Below are 20,665 nucleotides of genomic sequence, written 5' to 3'. Positions count from 1 at the left end.
GCTGTGTTTTGTGATGCTAGCTTTTTTGCATAGGCTTGTCACCTCTGGCTCCAGGGGGCTTTCCTCAGCCTGCAGGGCCACCCACTGAGAGATGAGTTCTCAGCTTTGGTAAGGAGCGCAACTGAGAACAGTGTGGGGCAAACCAGATCCAGGGCTCTGCTGCTCTGGACAGCAGCTGTCCTGCAGCGAGGCCTCGGGCGTTACCCACCCACTAAGGCCACAGAGTCGGAGAGCTGATCTCCGGATCAGCCACCTCAGCTGTTGCAGTTCATCTGCAATATGGTGTCAGAAGGTCCCTGCCACATCTGAGCTTCTCTTGGGGGGGGGATTTTACACACAATTTTACACTTGGCATTGGGAGCTGGAAGTACATCAGTGAGTAAACAGAGGTCCTCTCCTGTGGGAAATCAATGCTGCCCCGCCAAAACCATGTCACTTAAACAGGGATGAGGGTCTGACCTGTGTGGAAATCAGATTGATACCACTGGATTGTCCATTCTTAACATTAGTGAATAACTGCTGAATCTGTTGGCTGATTTCATTTAAGTTTTTAAGGAGGTAAAAAGACTGAAGTGAAACATTGGTACTGAGATGAAGTGTGTAGGGGGGAGACCAAGCTAGCTGCTGCAAAAAGACTGATGCCAGCTCAAAAAATGTTTGTTTCATTTTTGCAGTGAGCTGGGCTGCACAGGGTGTATATATGTTGTGTGTATGCACAGGGCAGCCAGTCAGCACACACAAAGCACCACAATACAGAGAACTGTATTACCCAGCATGTGGTTGGGGGACTTGGGGGGGAAAGTAAAGGCTGGGAAAGATTGCTTTGATGGGGAAGATTTGAAGGGCCATTGCTGGGAAGGGACCAGGGTTTATGAGAGTTCTGGGGTATTGTGGACACAGCACGCGCAGCCGGGAAGAACCAGCCTTTGTTATTCTGCTGCTGGCAGAGGTAAAGGCTGAGAGTCCTGCAGAGCTTTTGCAGCCTGGTCAGGGCGCAGCTAGCAACCAGTCTGGCCTCCTAACTGTCTCCCGTCTGGGAGGTGCAAGATGATTTTCAAAGGCAGGATTTGTGTTCTGACCCTTTCTGACAGTGCACAAGTGAGCCAGTAGCCCTGGAGGCATTCTTTTCCTTACCCAGTATTAAGTGATGAGCCTGGTATCTCTTAGATCCTGCCTTTCTCGATCCAGTTACAGTACCCTGTGCCTGCACCTCTGTGAAATAAGCACACGTTGCCCATGTATTTCTCAGGTGCATTTCACTGTAGCTCCCTCCAGCACGTGTGGCTCCGGATACCCATGGATCTGCACAGACTGGCTGTCAGTCCTGCCTTGGCTGTGAGTCCTGCCTGCTTGTCCCTTTTTTTCCACTGGTGCTCAGTTTTGCTTCAGGTTTACCCCAGTGAACACTGTCCCTAAAACTCTTGGTGGACAAACCAGGGAAGAAGTGAGGTGACCCTCATGAGGGTCTGAGAGGCTTGTGGTGGAAGCCCTGGCTCTGTGGCCTCGGCAATGTCCTCACGAGCCCCCCTAGAAAGCAATCCTCAATCTATGGCACTGCCTCTGCTATTTGGTGTCAGCTTCTGGTCTAGGGACAGTGGCTCTGTGGCCTGGCATCCTCCCACAGGGGCATCTGCTGCCATGGCAGCGCTGCACACAGAAAGTGTTCTGTTGGGTGGATGAGGTGAGGTGGCCTTTCTGGTTGACAAAGAATTGGGGGTGTAGTAGGAAAGGATCCCTGTGCAGGGAGAACAGAGCTCTAATCCTGTTGCAGATAACATCATGTCTGCAGGCTAGGCTTGTGTGTGTTTGAGGAGCTGGAGGGGCAGAGATTGTTAGGCAGTATTTGTTTGTAAAGCCACTTGCTCTGAAGATAATGCTTGCACTAACTTCTATTGAGGGAGCAGTGTGAGTCCCCACAAAGTCCTTTCCCAAAGTGTCTTTGAAGCCAAGAACCCATTGAAAGGAAGAAAGGCCAAGAGAGGGGATTAGTTTGTTCAGCAGCTGTGAATTTCAGTGGGAGGCTGATGAACTCCAAAGTCTTTGTTGAGATGTGTTTTGTAAGGAGCCCCGCTGGAGGGAGAGACCCACACGGGGGCCACGGCCTTAGACAAGAAGGAATCCGAAGCGGCAGGGAGCTGTAAGCGGGACACAAGGACTTTTCCCAAACACTTTTCGGAAAAGGTGTTGTGAAGAGATCGGAGGGGGATTAGCATATGAAATGACACTTTTCATTGACTCCACGGAGGGGAGGGGAGGGGAAAAGGACTGGCTGGCCGATTTATTAGCATTTTGTTCCCTTCTCTATTCTGCTCCCGCAGCAGCCCCTCTCCCCTCCTCCCTGAGCCCTCTAAAGAGGTTTGGATTGGAAAAGGGAGCGGGGGGGGGGGGCTGCCTGTTTGTGTGTCATCTGGGCGAAGGTGGCCACCTGGGAAGCTGAATGTAAATATTTCTCCTCTGAGGAATGCGCCTTCATTAAACCGAAATGAATACATGGAAGCATCCAATGCCGCTGCACAATGGCAGCGGTGCCTTTCCCGCCGCGGGCCCGGTGCGGCAGGGCGGGGGGACCCTCGGGCCCGACCCGCTCCCGAGGTCAGCACATTCGCAGCTGCACCGCCGCCGTTCCCCCTGCCGGGATCCCGCTCGGGGGCTCCCGGGGCCCCTCGGCAGCGGCGGCACGTTGCCCGGCGGGCACGCTGCAGGCTGGGCCGTGGCCTGTGTGGGGCAACTCTGAGGGGCAACAGTGTCAGCTGGGGAGGGATGGGGCAGCACGGAGCGGGGAGGGATGGGAAACGGTGCCCGTGTCGTCTTACGTTTCCAGCTGGCAGGGGAACGGGACACACACACACACACACACACACACACACACACACACAGAGGGACCATCCTTTGCCTTGCGGTGCTAGAGTTTCCCTGCTGAGTGAGAGGCCTTCTTTGCCTTTCTGCCTGAAGATGCGCTCCTGACGCAGGGAGGTGGGGAACCGCTGATGGAGATGCAAGGGAGGCCGAAGGCAGGGTCCCCGTACTGATAAGGACCTTGGCCCAAACAGCCGGTAGGTTGTGTGTGAAGTGGAAGTGTCTCAGCTTTCCCTGAGACGGGACTAAGGTTGTTTCTTGCAGTATTTGAAAGACCAGACTCTTGCTGGATGTGAATTCTGTTGCTCTGGTGAGACCCCAGCTTGCCCTAACTCCAGATTCCCACTCCCACCACAGCAGTATCAAGACCAAGGGCATATTTGATATCTAAGATTCATACAGTCTGCTCGATGTCCTTAATGTATCATCTCTCAAGTGGACAGTGGGCCCTTGTCTGCCCACCTCCCCTCCCTGTTCCTCCTGGCAGCTGCATTGCAGTTGGATGCAACCTCAAGTGAGCTCAAGGAGAACACAGGCCTTTTCCCCTCCTGGTCAGGGCTGAGGTTATGCTGGCCGGAGGGAATGGATCAGCTCTTGTGCTGAACAGATGGTAAGCTGCTGGGCTTTAGTCTCCAGAACTGTTACTACACTCACCCCAACACACAGCTGAATGAAAAACACCACCCAACTACTTCGACACAACAGCATTTTGCAAGCACTTGGCTACTGATTTATTGCATTGGCTATTGGTTTACAAATATTGGCTACAAGACAGGTTTGAGGGCCAGTAACTCGGTTCTGCTGGCTTCTCATTTGGATAAAGGACACTTCAAATGGCAAAGCAGACAATAACCTCACAGCCCAGAGAGATCCGCTGTGGTGGTGCAGTGAGTGTCCCCGGGCCCTATAGCTGACAACTTCTTCCTCCCCTCTCCCAGCCACGGCAAGGGAACAGAGATGCATCAACCACATCTTCCTGCTGCTTGCTTAGCCTATAGAATATATACAGTAAGCAGTAGAGGAAAAGCTGCTATGTATACATCACAGTAACTGTACAATAAATTAAACTTCAAAGTGCTTCACTTTGCTATTTACAACACCATTAAATAGTCACTGACGTTATCTTCTCAGACTAGGAGCAAGTATTTAGTTAGTTAGCTGGCGGGGTAAGAGTGCTCGGCAAGGAGGCCAGGAGGTGGGGAATGGGCTCAGCTGGCAGCTCCTCTCAGGGAGAGATTTGGGAGGAAAGAAGAGACTGGAGAAGTGGGAGGGCACCTTTATGGCATCAGTCGAGGGCTTTGATGGAGATGCTGGGGTAAAATCGGAGACCAGGCCTAGAGGCTTAGGAGATACAAAGTGTGTAAAGAGCAAGTGATGGGACTCCTCTTTTGGGCAGATAGTGAAGGAGCAGGTCAAGCAGCAGCCTCAATCTTGCTGCTGTTATCTGAAATGCAAAGTAAAGCATGGTAGAGCTTAGCAAAGCTGTCAGAGGATGGGAGGAGATGCTGTGGCCTCCTGGAGGCTGGTTTACTCCAGGAGGGAGTTGCACAGCTATTCACTCATAGCACAGGGCTTAATAAAAGGCAATAACAACTGTTAGTGCCTCTAATTTTTAAGGTACTAGAAGCCTCTTCTGTTTAGGGATTAGCGCTCTGAGTTGTCCAACTCTAGTGATGCCATCTCAGTTTCCTTGTGCTTTTCTAATTGTTGATCTCCCTTACTCAAAAGCCCAGGGCAGGTGCTTGTTTGGAGAACAGACAAACTCAAAAGACCAGGAGCCACCATGACCACCCGTGCTTTCCAGGATGAAACCCTAATCACTGGGTAGAATGACTCTGAGTTGAGGGGACCAAATCTCAGCTTGTTTTATCAAGACTTGCGGGTTTTCCCAGAAGTCATCAGCCACTGCACTAATGGGAAATACCCTGTACGGCCAAGGCCCAGGGGCTCATGCAAGCTCTTTTGCTTTGCCCGAGCCCCAGGGAGGTGACATTGGGAAGGAGACAAAACTAAGCCAGAGGGGAACACTGCCAGGTGCTGCTGGGGAGAGCAGGAGAGCAGAGGGGCAGGCAAGGCCATGGAGGCACAGAGGCATGTCAGAACTTTCTTTTGAGCTTGCGTCCGGCCCCGCCGCCGCCGCTGCGCTCGCGCTTCTCCTTGCGCACGCAGAAGTACTTGGTGACCCTCTTGCGGCACTGCTCGCACCGCACGGCGCAGCACCAGTGGAACTTGCAGTTGCAGCTGGACACCATCTCGGCTCGCCTCTCCTCCACCGCCAGCCCGCAGTCCCCACACAGCCGCCGGCAGCTTCGCTTCTCCCACTTGCTGAGGGCCTTGCCCCTCTTCAGGCACTCCCTGCCCTCCGTGCCCAGCAGCCCCAGCGTCTTGTTCTCCAGGCAGTAGTCAGGAGAGTCTTCTAAGTGGACCAGCTCCTTCTTGGAGATGGAGCTGAAGGTCTCGGCGATGGCACCCCGGCTGGCAGCGCTGTTCCCTGCCCCCTGCAGCAAGTCCACCTTCAGTGCTTTGTGGTACCTCTCCTTGAGGTAAGTGCCCACCTCCCGAAACTCGGGCAGCTGCAGCCAGCAGGTCTGAGTGGTGCAGCTCCCAGACACTCCGTGGCATTTGCAGGTCCGCTTCATGGTCCCTTTCACAGCCTACAGGGTGGGGAAAGAGAGGATTCAGGGAAAAACCCAGAGGGGTCATTTCTGTGCCGCACTGCATGGAGAAACAGGGCTGCAGGGCAGCGAAGCTGTTTGCCACTGACCCTCTCTCTACACTAATCCTGCCCAGGGGCTGTTGGCTTAAAGCTCCCAGATTTCCTTCTCCACGGTGCTCCCTCCCCTACTTAAACTGGGGAAAGAGGACAGCAGCAATCCATTAACAGTGTAACCATGGGAGAGTTGCTACCTTAAACCACCGCCACCCCTTGCATCAGTACCGCTGCCGTTCCCTTTTCAGCAAGGTAGTTGTTCCTCTGGACACGTGCTTTTAACCTCACCTTTCTACCCGCCTCGTTGTTATGCAGGTTCATAGCAGCTCGGGCATCTTGTCCAGTTTCCAGGGCATCCACAAACTGCTTGGAAATGGCTTCCCCAAAGCCCACGTTATCGCTGCAGCCTCCCCATAGCCAGCCTTGGCCCCCTAGGAAAGACCAGATGTGTGCTGTTAGGGAACCAACCTCTTGCCTGCTTGGCTTGTGGCTCTGGGGACAAGGAAATGTCTCAGAACGGATGGAAGGGAGCAGAGGCTGTGGGGCAAATCCAGCGCCCTGCCTTGTGGTGATCCCTGATTCCCTCCACTTGGCCTCACCCTTTTACTGAGGGCTGGATACCGAATGGCTCACACAGGCAGCAGAGGAGCATGTCCTGTGCGACAAACCCAGGGATTGCCAAGCTTTCTAGAGAGCAACATCCAGAAGCATTCAGTTATCATGCATTAGCAGCTATATAGATAAGTCTTTGGGTCTTTGATCACCTTCCTTCAAACACGGACTTGAACTGGTTCAGCCTGACTCACAGGGACAGCACCTTGCTAGCAATGGAGTAGCAAACTGGCAGAGACCCCCTGGTCAGAGGGAGCAAATTCCCCTCTGACAGAAACAGCCCAAGCTTGGCACACATATATCAAAGAGGACCTCTTTTCAGTACACCTGGGATGATGTCTGGCATCTCAGAAGGGTGTGGTTTTCCAAATATCATAAAGAGTCAGCACAGAACCACGAAACTGCACAGCGAAAGGTGGAGGATATTTTTCCTAACTGCCTGGGAGCTCAATAACTGCCGACTGGAAATATGTTATGCAGTTGACTTCTCCTTGTCCTAGAGGAAAATGTCAAATTCTATACAAAAATTTGAAATCTGGATGTGTCATTGCCCTAAGTTCTTGCTCTGCTAGAGAAGGATTACCACATGTCTTGGACACCTACCAAGCAGGGACTGCTTTAAAAACTATCGGCCAATAAAGCAAATTACTAAACACTGAGTGCTCCAGAGGAGCTTGTCATAAACTAATATGTACCCATTGCCCAGTGTGTCTGGGGAGGGAATGGCTTTGAAAATATTTTGATAGTTTAATATTTGACCTCTTTCCATTCAAAACAAAAGACCGAAGTGTCAGTGTTTTGCCATGAAAGCTGAGTGGAGAGCTGGATTGGTGCAGCCTGGGGTTCCACAGGCAGGGGTGCTTAGTGGCTGCAAGCCTGGGTACTGCTGCAACAGGACCAGGATGAAGGCTGTGTTGCGACAGCCTTGCTGGCAAACACTGGAGGAGTCTGTGATTACCACCCTCCTTTCCCTCCCGGTAATTCTGTTCTGAGGTCACCCTGCTCCTGCAGACCCTGGGAACCCCAAGGTCCCTTGATGGATGCTGCTCTGACCAGACCTGCCGCTTGGAAGCACAGCGTCAGCTCCTCTCCTCTGCCCGCATGGCACAGTCAGTTCCTCCAGCAGCTTAAACAGAGTTGTTCTTGATTTGAACCAGGGAAAGTGCAACCCCTTGATGCTTACTTGTTCATTTAGAAAGTAATGGAAAACAGTAAGGGCACAGCCTCAGCTGATGTGAATTGGAGGCAGCTACTCTGGTTCAAGCCAGGTGAAGTTCTGCTCCGGGTATGATTTCCAAGTGTGGGGACCAGGAGGAGTTGTTGTTCCTGCAGGTCTCAGCAAAGGAGGAGAGCTGTCTCCTGCCGCCTGGGATGTGAGGGAGGGATGGCAGCTGGTGTCTCCTTACCCAGCTGTCCATTGCGGGAGTCGTCACAGCCACAGTTGTCGAAGTCGCCGAGGCTGCAGTTGCGAGTCAGCGTGTACATGACGCCCGCAGAGCTGATGGCGTGCACAAAAGCGGTCTCTCGGTTTGCTGTCAGGTGGGAATACAAGGAAAGCAGAAGTGCTACAGATTTCATGGTGAGACCAGCATTAGAAATGACTCCTGTAAACAGGCAGGACTCTGTAGGGAGACATTTGCAACGGGCACGACTCTGTGGGCTGGAGGGGAGGCCCTGCATGTCAGATTAGCTCAGTTTTGGCTTGAGCTGCAGAAAGACAGAGGCTCCCGAGTTTGACTCAGAATGACTCGTGCCATTTCCAAGGCTGTGGATGAGTTTAGCACTCAGCTGTCCTCAGGAGGAGCTCAGCAGTGCGGATAAAGCAGAGGGACAAATGTCCTGCACATCTCACTAATATGTACCAGAGGGGAAGGGGTCCTCTCCAAGGATCAAAATGCTCTTTCCTTACCAGTCCCTTGAGCCTTACTTTCTCTGCTGGACATTGTCCAGGGCTCAGAGCAGTGACCATACCTACCCATCAGGCTCAGTGTGCTGATTGCCTGACTTCACTGAGCCTTTGGCTTTCATTTAATACCAGCAAGGCCTGGATCTGAGCAAGTAAGCTTGATGGGAACAGTTCAGGGGCCTGCTCACAGTTCCAGAATGTTACTTTGTGCTGTAATTGCCTTCTCAAGGGTCTGCATTGTCCATCTTTGCCTGGAACCCTGGTCCCTTGTCTGCTGCCAGTCTCACCAGAGACCTGAGGCTCTCGTCCATACCTAGGTCCTGCCTGTACAGGGCAGGCACAAGCTCAGCCCAGCATCATACGCAGGTCTAGAGGACCAGGTAAGCACTGGAATGTTTCCCGGGACCTGCACATGGATAATGAATGGGATACGGGGACAAGGACTACAGCCCCATGTTCTGCAGGGGCACAGGTCATGGACGCTGGATTTCTGCCCAAAGTGAGTCTGACATCTGGAAGCTGTGGCAAGACTTTTCTCCTGCCCGTTGGCCACAGCACAGTCACTGATGAGCTTTGTCTTGCTCCCTTTAGCCCCATCCCTCTGCTTGCCATCCCTTGCCCTTGGTGCTGGTTCCGAGCCTCCCCTGGGCAGCCTGGTGAGGGGCACCTCGGCATCGCGTATCCAGCAGGCAATGGTGGGGGTGGTGTGTCCTGGTGGGGAGGCAGTTGTGGGAGGGTTGGTGGGATCTTCCTGCTCTATGCAAGCTGGGGTTTAGTGGATCCGGAGGTGGTGCTGGCATTGTGAGGCTGCCTGGACTTGAAACTAGATCCCAGTGTGTGTCTGGGAGATGATGGATGAAGGGGTCTCCTGGGGCATTGCTGGGAGAGGCACATCCCAGGTGGGGACTGGGACAAAAATGAGGCACTTGGGAAGAGAGTAGGGGCCCAGGGACTCTAACCTGTAGCGAGGGAATCCCAGAAGTGGTATCCAATGCTTTCCTTACCGCTGCGCAGCCCACCGTGGCTGGAGAGCTGCAGTGCCCTCTCGGGGCAGTTCCAGCGGTCCCAGGCAAACTGGAACTTGCACTCCTCGATGCCGCTCTGTGCCCCGGCCGCCACGCTGCTGGAGTAGATGAGATAGGCCTAGGAGCAGAGCAGTGGGTCAGGAGGGAGAGATGGTGTGTGCCTCGCTTCAGCCCCTCCAGCATGAACTTGCAAAACTGAGTCAGGATGTGTTGGCCAGCACGCAGGGGCAGCCCTGCAGCTGACAGGCAAGGAACATCCCCAGGCTACTCCCAGTGTCCAGGACAGTCCCTCAGAAGCCCTAGTTTTCATCACAGTCAGTGCAGAGCTGGTGTAGCCCCAGCTACTTCCCACACAGCAGTGGGGCTGATCCTGCCCTGTGCTGCACATTTTGAGTCCTGCTGCTTTCAGGTCTAGGTGGATAGAGAAGCATGGTGCAAAACAGCAGGAAGAACATGATCCCCAGGCTCCCCAGGAGGCTGTCATTCAGCTGAAAATAACCTGTGTGCCATCTTACAGAGACACGCTGTGCAGAGCTGAGGAGGTGTCTCAGGCTGAGCTCCCGAGGAGAGTGGAGCTCACCACCAGCAGCAGTAAACGTATTTTCCACTATGCTGGGTCAGAGCCTGAGCCTCCTAGGGGGAGAAGGATGAGTTGTTAGCCACATGAGGAGGCATGCTAGCCAGCCTCCCCAGCTCTCCAGCATGAGAGGAGGCAGAGCCTTCTCCTCGGACACCACAGAGCTCCCAGCCAGCGGTTGCCTCAGCCTACCTCCTCCTTCACCACAGTCCAAGGGGGATGGTCTGTGCTTTGGGGCAAGGTCATTTCATCATAGCTCTAAGAGCACAGAAAGAGCTGAGTGGGCTTGAGGTCTTCCCAAGGAGCAGCCAAAACAAAAATTGGGTCAACTTTACAACTGGTCCTGACTAGGAAATAAAGCCTTTGAGAGTTGCAAGGAGGCGGTGGGTTAAAAACACTGGACAAGCTCCTGCTAATTCCAGTTGTACTCCTCGGGGAAGAATGTTTTGCAGGACCTACAGAAAGTACCTTTCCAGCTGGGTGAACATGGGTCCTGGTGCTAGCCCGATCATCAGGAAGTGACAGATGACAGGTGAGATCCTCAGCTGGTGCGAAGACACAGATCTCAAAATCTGTCCCCAGTCAGCTCAAAGGGACCCCCAGACAAATGTGTTTAGGGTTGATACAGCCCAAGGAGGTGTGGTTGCTGGAAGGTTGTTGCTGGAGGCCTGGAGGGTGAGGGGAGCTCTAGCCTGGGCTGGGTGGAGAGGAGTGGGAAGGGGGAGCCCCTCCCTCTCTCCCTGAGGTTAGTGGAATCAAGGGGAGAGATCAAAGGGATTTCTCTTACCTTGGGGCCCGTCATCAGGAAATTATTCACTGACCTGGAAGACAGAGACAGAGTCAGAAGAGAGGGGGTGATAGTGGAGGGGCCTGGGGAATGCCTGGCATCCCAGGGCTCTTCTCTCACCCTCTGTAGCCTCCATATCTCCTGCCTGCAGCCACGCTTGGTCTCTTTCCCTGTCTCTCCTCACTGCTTTCTGTGAGCTGAGACTAGTGCTTTCTTCTTTCCCCTACCCTGCTTCTCCCTGGGCAGGACCCTTTTTGCTGTTCCCTCCTTTTCCTTTCTTCTGCATGTCTGCCCTTTGTGTCCATCCCCCCGTTTTTTCAGTGCTCTCCTGTTCCCCCAGCTTTGCTTTTTACTTTCCCTGACTGCTGCTCAACTTAACTCAGGGCAGCGCTGCCCTCAGCCTCCAGAGCTGGACCCAGTGCTGGCATCACTCTTCTTGCAGGACCATGTGGAGGGGAGGAGGGGCGGTCACCTCCCTGCTTCTTCACAGCCTGTGTCACAGCAGCATCCCCCCAGATCGTGGTTGCCCATTTTCCTGTGATGCCAGCTCTGCCTACCCACACTTTTCCTCTCGGTCATGTCGTGCTTGCCCTCCCCATCCTGCTGGAACACTGCACAGGGGAAAGTGAGGCTGGGTGAGGTGGGGCAGACCTAGCCAAAATTAAGCTTTCTGGTGTTCCCACTGAAAGTGTAAAGGGATCATTTCCAAGGGCCACAAGCCAGTGTGACTGGTCTCCATCCCTCTCCCCAGGGGCTTGCAGAGCTGATGCTGGCTGACCTGAGTCTCCTCCAGCAAGAAAGGCTGTTTCAGTGCAATAGGCCAGTCAGTGTCAGAGCTCCGTGCAGTGCAGTGACCACCATTAGGAATCTGGAGGATAGCTGGGTGAATCCAGCTTAGCTGTGTCATGGTGGAAAGGATTGAGGCTTTTAAAGGGGCCAAGAGCTGATACCAAGTACCCTTAGCCAAAAATGAAGCAAGAAAAGGAAGCTTTCTCCTACAAACACCTCATTCCAGTCTCTCTGGGTTTGAACAATAACCCTCATCACTATTTCTGGTGAGTCTCTGGGGAGGTGGGTGAGTGCTGTTATCCCTGGGGGAGGGCACTGGGGCCAGAGAGGTGACGTGAGTGGCTTGAGACCTTGCAGGGAACGAATGACTGGGAAAAGGCTAAAGCATGTACTGAGACAAACAGGGCTCTCCAGCTGTTTCTCAAGCTGATGTTGTGCTTCAAATGCTGGATGTCTTCCAGTAGAGGATGCCCCCCTTTTGAGCTAGCCCTTGCAGAGTATTAACCCACAGTCTGCCCTTCAGTTTCGTGGCATGCTCCACTCTGCAGCTGGGCTACTTGGCATGCAATGATGCTTGCTGTTTTTCCAGCTCCTCTCCATTTCCTGAAAATCCCAGTAGCTAGGCAGAGCGTGACTAGGTGCAAGGCAGATAGACATGAGTTGGAGTATGGTTTTTCCTCCTTACACGTCTTCAAGTGATGCTGCTTGGAACCACAGGTATTGCTGGTAAGGGAGCAAAGCATAGCCATGCTGCAGTACTGCCATGGACACATCTGCCAGGGCAGACAGGGTGGCAGGACTGGTGCCCAGACATGAGACCCGTGAGAGATTTGGATAGGGTGTTTCCCTACCCTGGAAAACCTCTGCTGTCAGGGACTTCCAGTTTCACCTCTGTTAGGACTGCCCTCACAGAGATCCTCTCCAAGGCACACCACAAAAAGGAGGTCTCATAATTTTAGCTTGGTCAAAATCACAAGAAACCTGATATTTGCTCTTACAGCTTAGAAAAGTTTGCAAAGTTTCACCCTGGTAAGTCTAACTTTTTTCTTTTTGGAGAAAAATGTGTCCATATTGATTAAACTTGTTTTGGGAAAGATATTCCCCTGGGTCAAAACAGGAGGGAGAGGGCTGTACCAAGGTGCTGTGAGACAAGGAGATCCTTTCCCTTTGTTCCAGGCCTGAGATTCAGACCCAGCTGTGCTCCAGCCCCCATGGGTACTTTAACATGATGTCGATGGCTATTTTGCAGAGGAATTTTCCTTTGGGAGCTGCTTCTGCATTGTATAGCTAATTAAATATTTCCTGGGACTTGGAGAGACAGCATCTGTAGCCGGGTGATTAGAGCATCGGGTGACCTGAATCACACAGGGCCATGAATCCGGGACTATTCAGGCAGTGTAAGCTCCGTGGGTCCCCTTCCCCAATGCAACTGGGTAGCAGCATGAACAAGTCATTTTTTCCATCTGGTTTCCCTCCTGTCCTTTGCCTTGACCTTAAGTACTTTGCTGTGGGGACCACACTAGGGATGGTGTCAGGATGGCTCTCTGTGGTAGTGAGAAAACCCTGGTAAAATGCCCCTGTGTGGGCAAGATCTAGAGAATTGTGAGTCCTCTCTTATCTTGCTGTTGTGGCTAAAACAAGAGATACATCCCATTCACATTACTTCACATCTGGGTAGGAAAACACAAATTCACAGTGTGAAAGAAAGATTTGTTTCAAACTCTCACTGGCCTCATCTTGGATTAGGAACTTCTGAGCAACTGCTAGGAGGAGAATAGTAATCCACAAATTCAGGGTTTACAGCAAAGCAGCCTGTTAGCAGGTGTCAAATGACACAACTGCATTGAAGCAGAGGATCTGCTCCTCCTGGGGTAAACCTCAAGGTTCACCAAAAGGCCAAATTCGGGATATGCCAATTCACCATCTACAGCTGAGCGAATGGTACAGTATCAGTTCCTCAGAGGGATATTCTAAACATTTTTATTTAACCAGAGAGATGGAGGGCACTTTCCCTGAGCTCTCTGATCAACAGGCAGGCATACTACCGGTCAGGTTTGTAGGACTAAGTCAGGTAAAGGATTCATTTAGACTGGTACACTTGACCACCCCCCCCCACCCTGCCCCCCCCATTTAACTCTTGTGCTGCAACTGGATTCAGGAGAAGGGGATACGGGACTTTTGTATGGCTGGAGCAATTTGTCTCACTTATGCTCAGAGGGAAGGAAAGATAATAATGCAGAGAAAAATCTGGGTGTTTTGTCTTTGCTTATGTGATCTATCTAAGAAAAAATGCATCTCTCTTCTGGCTACAGTCTCCAGCAAGAGCAGAGGGTAATTAAGCCGCTCGCTCCACAGATGCTGACAATGCCAATAGAGTCATCTCTGTGCTGCAAATAGGAATCACTATGAAAGGGAATCTCTTCGTTTTTGTCCCTGTAGCATGTTTTTTCTTTGTTATCCTTATTTATTTCTTTATTTGGGTAATCCTAAGCTAGTGCTCTGCATTCAGGGCGGGTGCAAACCCACCCCGTTCCCAGCACTTTGGGTCACCACAGGGATCTTTAAAAAACTTTCTGAAATCAGACATAACAGGAAATGCTTGAAATGTTTTCTCCACTGGAAAGCTTACAGGTTTTCTAGCTATCTAAACCCCTTTCCCTCTATCTTCAAGCTCCAGGACTGAAGGCATTATGTGGACTGAAGCGGATCAGGGACAGACCTCTGCAGGTAGAGAGGAATCCCACCAGGTTCTTCAGTCCTCTCCTCAGCCCATGTTTCTTCCCTCACTCCAACTCTAAACACAGGTAAAAAACAAATCTAGGGCAAGGGATTTTCACTACATCCTATTTTTAGGAAGTTATCTCAAAGCTAATGAGCACCTATGGCAGATGTTCAGTAGCTTAGTTTTATTGAACCTGATAGCAAATAACCCTGCCAAGCAGCTGCCCCGTTATATTTTACATATATAAAATACTAAAATACTGAGTTTCCTTCTCAAGTACAAAGTTATCAGGAAATCACTGATGCTGGAAACTAAAGGCAATCCCACAGCTGAAGCATAAGAAACCAAGCTGCTGCATTAGAGATTGTTACATCACTCCCACCGGACAAGAGATCAGGAGGCCACTTGGTAACGTTTGGAACTTTACCTTTCTTTTTTCCTTTTTCTCTTCTTTCTATTTTGTTTGGTTTATTTGATTTTTAGTTCCTAAATGAAACTCTGACATCTTCTTGTTTAGAAGCATGCTGACCATTCAACCTATCTGACATGGCAGAATGTAATCCACACTCAGAGAAGGGAAGCAGCCACACATATATATATATGTATATATATATGTTGATTTATATTGCCCCCCTCTCCCAGTTATCATGATTAAATCACATTAAAAAAAAAAAAAGAATCTTGTTGCATTTCAAGCAGTTGCATTAGATAAAGAAGACTAGCAAAACTTGCAAGCAGGATTGATGTATGATTCCCCCAAACTTTGCCTTTTCCTTCTCAAGAGTTAAGGGACAGTGTCTGTAATATGATAATTTTAAACAAAGTTTGCTATTTTCCTTTCTCTCAGGAAACTGGGACCTATGAGCAACACAAGAAGAGAAGCAGGGCTATCTTGATGTGTAAACTTTTATCTTGGGTAAAAACTTCCGAAAGGCAGACAAGGAATATAGGCATCCAACTTGCATTGAAAAAGGCATGCCTGAGATTTCTGTATTTATCCCTGTGCTCTGAAATGTCTCCCCTTTGAATTGTGTTTTTAAAATGTTTATTTTAAAATTCTTTTACTGTATTCTAAATTTGTTTCTATTGAAGAAAGCAAGAGATGTACATAGGAAAAGCAGGAAAAAACCAGAATCAGCACAAGTTCCTGCCTAGCGCCTCTATTTAACACACACATTCCCCTTGTTTCAGAAGGGAGATCTGTCTTGAGTTTGCTACCGTATAATGTTTAGAGATGTACAAATTGTTCACCATTATTTTAATAAAAGGAGTAGAAAATATCTGAAAGAACATAAATTTCACTCCCAGCCTAATGGGAACGAGTTCCCATTTACTCTTCAGTTTTCCTTTCTGAAGATTTTGTTTCTCCATCCATGGTAATAAACCCAGAGATCTGCTATGGGGAGGCAGGGAGTTTTAATAACTGGGCAGGGGAAGACTTTTCTTGCCATTACAGCTAAGGCTGTAATCCACTGAGCAGGTTCCCCAGGGCATCACAGAAACGGAGCATAAAGTTGAGGTACCCAGTAAAAATCACATAGGAAAAAATACCTATAGAGCCAGGCCATTTGAGTCCCCCTTCATTTGAGTGTGGGATAGACACACTTCACAAGGAATGATATGAGATCTGATGCCAGCGTAATTTCTTTCTGCTCACCCTTATAAAAACTTTCCAGAAATTAAGTCAATGAGGTGACTGCAGGTTTGTGCTCAGGGGAACTGGTCCGACCCGACCCAGGTGGTTGGGAACCAAGCTGTAGCAATCTCCATACCAAAAGCTTCTCCCCAGGAAATCTTAATATGTGAATTTCAGCCATTTGTGATCCAAATCTTGTGCCTTCCAAAGGGCCTATGTCTCAGGCTGCTCATCTGGAGTGATGCTCCTATGAATCTAACTCTGCTGGCTCTGAGCTCTTAATCTGGGACTGTCCTCTTCGGGGAGCGTGGGATTCAATTAAGACAAGAGACAAGCTGACTGTGAGCCTTTGGATAAACAGAAAACCCCAGATCTCCTATTGGGTTATCAGCCCCAGTGAGGGGCTACATCCTCCACATGCTCTTGCCTCAACTCTATTTTACCCCAGTCCAGGATACAGCCCATATAATTATTGTTGGGAGGTGGAGGGGAAATAGAGGACTTTCTTAGATCTAACCTTCCTGCCAATGAGTGTGTTGAGACTTTGTTAAATATCTGGTCCCATTAAAGACCAGAACTTAGGTAAGTGGGAAAGAGAAGGAGTCGTTTAGGAAGGTGAAGAGGTATTTTCTTAGGGTGTCCAGGAAGGGCACCTGCCAGTGACACAGACTGAAGTGCTCTCGATACTCACCAGGCACAGCAGGACTGGAAGAAAGGAGTGAGGAAGAAGATGCCCAGATAAGGGTCCATGTGAAATACAAAATCCAAATAAAGAAAAAGAAAGGAGATCATAAAAAAAAAAAAAACAAACCCCTTGGGTACCACTAACACTGGAGAAAAGAAAAATAAAACAAAAAAAAGAAACAATAAAATGAAGGAAGGGATGGAGTTATTTTCCACTCGGCGGTCCCGGTGTGATGAAGAGGCGTATGCCCCCTGAATCCCAACTTCTGTGAAGGGTAACCAATCCTAAAGTAAGAGCTAAAGGGCGTTGGTGAAATGGAGCCACAGAACTTCCTAAGAAGAGATTATCTACTTAATTAAAGATTTTTTTTTCCCCAAGTCCTTCAGCCAATCAGGATTCAAGTGCCAGAGAGAGATTGAACTGATGAAAAGAACACCCCAGGTTTCTCGAAGACAAATGCGCCACGAAAGGGATAAGAGGGAGGGAAATGAGGAAAACAAAGCACAATAGAAAAAAAAGAGAAAGAAACAGAGAGAGTGAGGGATAAAGAAAGAGACAGCAAATCCCTCAAAGTAATCACTAGATTCAATCTCCACTGGCACTGCCCTGTCTCTCTATTCCCCCCACAAAGGCAACTGGAAGGGCTGCTTTCAGTGTGCCCTCACCTCCTCCTGCCTCACAGATGCTGCTTGGGTCAGGGTGTGCTAAGTGCTCAGGGATGGGAGTCTTGGGTTTGGACTTCCTGTACCCACTGCTTGGAAGCCATACACCATGTTTCATGGAGAAGGATGGGAAATAGATATGTGAACGGCTGCCTCAGTCTCCCCAAGGAGTTTAGGGTGAATAGGGGCCAGTTCCTACCTCCATCTACACCTCCTTCATCACAGTCACCTGCTCCTTCTCACCTCCTGTGTGTCATATGCCACTGTCACCCCAGGAAAAAGCCCTCTGACTAAATCTTCCCGTTCCTCCTTCATTTTTTGCTTTTGAGGTTTCTTATAAAGTCCATTTGTGTGGGTCAGCGATCTCTCAGTGAGGGCTTATTGCAGGCCAAGAGCTTATGGAGCTACTTATAAGTGCACACAGCCTATGCTTCCTGGCCACGTAGGACATCCCAGTTACTGCCACACTGCCCACCACAGCCACTCTGACCAGCCCTGGGGCAAGAGGAACAGCTGTGCCACCATGTCCCAAAGCTAGAGGAGCATCTTCTCCACACCGCAGTTTTGTGCTGTGGACATAATCAGTTAAAATGTGATCTGAGACCAGTCAAACTCATTTCAACCAGGGTGTGGGTGCAGATGCTGGGCAAAAGCCTGGACTTGAGGGGAAGCAAGACCCCGTGGCTGAGCCATTAGGCAAGGCTGGCTGGAGGCTGAGCATTGTTCAAGGCCACCTCAGGCAGATGAAAGTCCCTCCTGAGTTGCACAGTCTCAGCAAAGGAAAATCTGCCTGTCAGAGATTTGCTTTCAGATGAACTTTGGCCATCCCATGCCCAGCTCTGCTTAAGCCAGGGAGCTCTGTCCAGGCACACGGGGCCCAGTATGGAGGGAACCACTGGCAAAACATGAAGTTTTCCTAGACTGCTGCCCATCTAGCCAGCAAGCTCCTTGCCCTGGGGAGTTGCTGAACTGTTTGCAAGTAGCTAGGTGAGGAGAAAATGCAGCTCTCAGCAACTGATCCCAGGGCTAGCTGCGCCTCCCAGCTGCATCCTATTACAGCAAGGCTAATGGAATTTGCACTAATTAAAGCCCCAGATCCTGGAGGTGCATTTTAAAAACTAAGGTGCTATGTACCCTGAGAAAAAGCTTGAAAATTTATCTAGTGGAAGGTTAAACCCCAGACATTTAAAGGTGAAGGAAATAAGCTCTTTATTACTTCATTTATTCATTATAGTGAACTGAAATGTGAAGTTTAGCACAGTTTAATGGTTTTGGTAGGCTAATTCAAGTAGTGTGAAGTGGCTGTACTCTCCCTGCTAGAAAAGACTATCCTGGGCCTAGTGTAGGGAGCAGCTGCAGAAGCTGAGGGGCTGCAGTGATGCTGCTCACCCACTGGAATCTCAGCCTCACTGGTACAGCTCTGGTGGGACATAGGCAATGCTGCCACCCTGCACTTGGCATTTATTTCTGATGGTAGGAAAAAGAAGAATAATTTCCAGTGGTTTCTTATAAGTCTCCAAATGTTTGTTTCAGAACTCTTGAATCAAGTTTTTCCCATTCCTTGAGTCCTGCAGCAACAGCATTTTGAAATCACTCAACACTTCTGATGTGTCTTGGCCAACTAGAGAAGAAGGACATCACCTGGTTCCCTGCAATTAGCTGTGGGTTTTTTTTTTTTTCCATGACAAAGTAGTGGATTGCAATGATGAGGGAAAAAAAATAATTGTAGATAGATCCAAAATAAAGAGTTTATTATTATTAGCTGTTACAGAAGACATCCTGGCCTTCCTCCAAGCACACAGAAGCACCAGCAGAACCAGGGTGCTTTGGACCCAGCTGCCTCTCCATCATCAGATGTCAGAGGCAACCCCACAAGCCAAGTTCCCGATCCTGTCCTGGACACTCCTCAGGTCTCTGAGACATCATCATGAGCTACATGTTGAACATTCCCTCTCCAGCCCAAGCAACTGCACAGGTGAAGGAGATGTCAGAAGTCCTGTCACCAGTCAAGCATCTACTTCTTCCCAATTAGCTGCTTAGCCACCAGAGGTATGAGAGGCAGCCAAGGGGCCTGCTTGGTCCCTTCCATCTCTCAAACCTCAGGGTGATATACTGAATAGGTGATTTTTGCAGGGCCAGACCGCATCGACCAAACACTGCTCAACATTAGGCAGCACGCCCAAGGGTGGAAACGAAGAAAAACGGGCCGACAGGCACTGCAGCTGTCCAAAACCCAACGACTTGCTCAGTGGCCGCTCAGGCCCCAGCAAGTTCGTGGTTGGTTGTTCCGGGCTGGGCAGAAGCGGCGCAGCGGCGCGTCCCGTGCGGTGCTCGGCGCTGCTGCGGTGCGGGAGCTGCGCGTGCGCCGTGCCGGCGGCGGGACCGCGGCTGCCCGGACCCAGGCGCAGCCCTGGAGAGCCGAGCGACCGCCCGACGGAAAAACTGTGCGGGGGCGCGGTGTTTGGCTCGGGGAGAGGCCCGAGCAGGGCGGCGGGGCCGGCGCGGCAGGCGCACGGGGAGGGGCTGCCCGGAGTCGGTCCGGGCAGCGCCGGTCGGGGCTCGGCTCTCGAGGGAATCCCGCGCGGGGCAGCGCGTGTTTGGGGAGGCGGGGGTGCGAAACGGAGAGGGGCCGAGCTTTCGTCCGCCCTTGTCCGTGGGCGAGCGGAGGCAGAGCCGGTCCTCGGCGGCACGGGGCGCGGAGGAGGGAAAGGCGCCGCGGGACGCGGCGTGAGCGCCGGCAAGCGGTGGCGGCGGCTTGCTGAGCCTCGGCGCTTCTCTGCGGGAGCCCTCCGTGCCCGGCTCCGAGGGGCGGGCGGCCCCCGAGCTCAGCGACGACTCAGCAGGTACCGGCGGCATCCCCGGGCGCTCTCGTGTTCAGAGGTATCTTTCAGATATCTGTCTCGCCTGCTGCCCATCACAGTCTTTTGTTGTTGTTCCCCAATTTTCTGTTTTGGCACTCTCACTCTTCTACTCTCCGTGTCTCTGACGTTAGTTTTTTTTCCTCCATTTGTGCCTTGCTGCCTATCCCTCTTGTTCTCTCCTCCATCTTCTCCCTAACTTTTCATTGGTATATCTCTGTACCAACGTCTGTCTCATTCTTTCTTATCTCTCTGCTCAGCCTGTTGTCTTACTGTATCTCACTGTCCTGCACCCTAGCTATTCTTTTTCTGTAGCCCAGTGCTTTCCCCCGCCCCTCATCTCTCCTGCCATCTCTATTAATCGCATTCAGATTATTTCTTGATCTGTCTGTTTTGCTACCTGTTCATAAGGTTCTCGCTCTTCTGTCCCGCCCCCAGACCCTGTTTGTTTTTCTACCGTGTCCACCTCACTGTTCTTTTCCCTTTACCTTTATTTCTCTGCTTCTTAGTCTGTAACCATCGTCTTATTTTTCCCGTTGTCCTCTTTCCTCCTGCTGTGTTTTTATGCTCCGTATCTGCTGCTTGAGTAACGACTGCTGAGTTAATGAAGAAGCAAGGCTATGAAAGTGTCCATTGCTGTTAGGGTTGTGCAGTTTGAGCAGCTGTTGTTGGTGCTGGAAGGTCCGATGGGTCATTGCAGCGCCTTTGCTGCACAGCCTGGTTTAGCAAAGCAAAGCATTGGTGCTATTCAGCCCCTTTGTTGCCACTTCATTGTTGAAGCCACCACTGGCTGTGATCCTATCCCTTTCGTGAAACGTGCCCTTGCTGGGGCAAAGCTCT

At 50.9% G+C, this 20,665-nt stretch overlaps 1 protein-coding gene across 1 annotated transcript; it reads right to left on the bottom strand.

Annotated features, from left to right (window-relative positions):
- Positions 1-4,952: 4,952 nt before the first annotated feature.
- On the bottom strand, positions 4,953-16,370 carry WNT8B (Wnt family member 8B). The gene is made up of 6 exons (XM_010200486.2): positions 16,312-16,370; positions 10,474-10,507; positions 9,089-9,227; positions 7,585-7,710; positions 5,855-5,997; positions 4,953-5,510 (listed from the first exon to the last, which is right to left on the bottom strand). Exons 1-6 carry the CDS (start codon positions 16,368-16,370, stop codon positions 4,953-4,955), a joined length of 1,059 nt encoding a protein of 352 aa, XP_010198788.2.
- Positions 16,371-20,665: the final 4,295 nt, after the last annotated feature.

The sequence above is a fragment of the Colius striatus genome, chromosome 8 (genome assembly GCF_028858725.1).
Source record: "Colius striatus isolate bColStr4 chromosome 8, bColStr4.1.hap1, whole genome shotgun sequence".
Taxonomy (NCBI): domain Eukaryota; kingdom Metazoa; phylum Chordata; class Aves; order Coliiformes; family Coliidae; genus Colius; species Colius striatus.
This window is presented reverse-complemented; position numbering and strand designations above follow the sequence as displayed.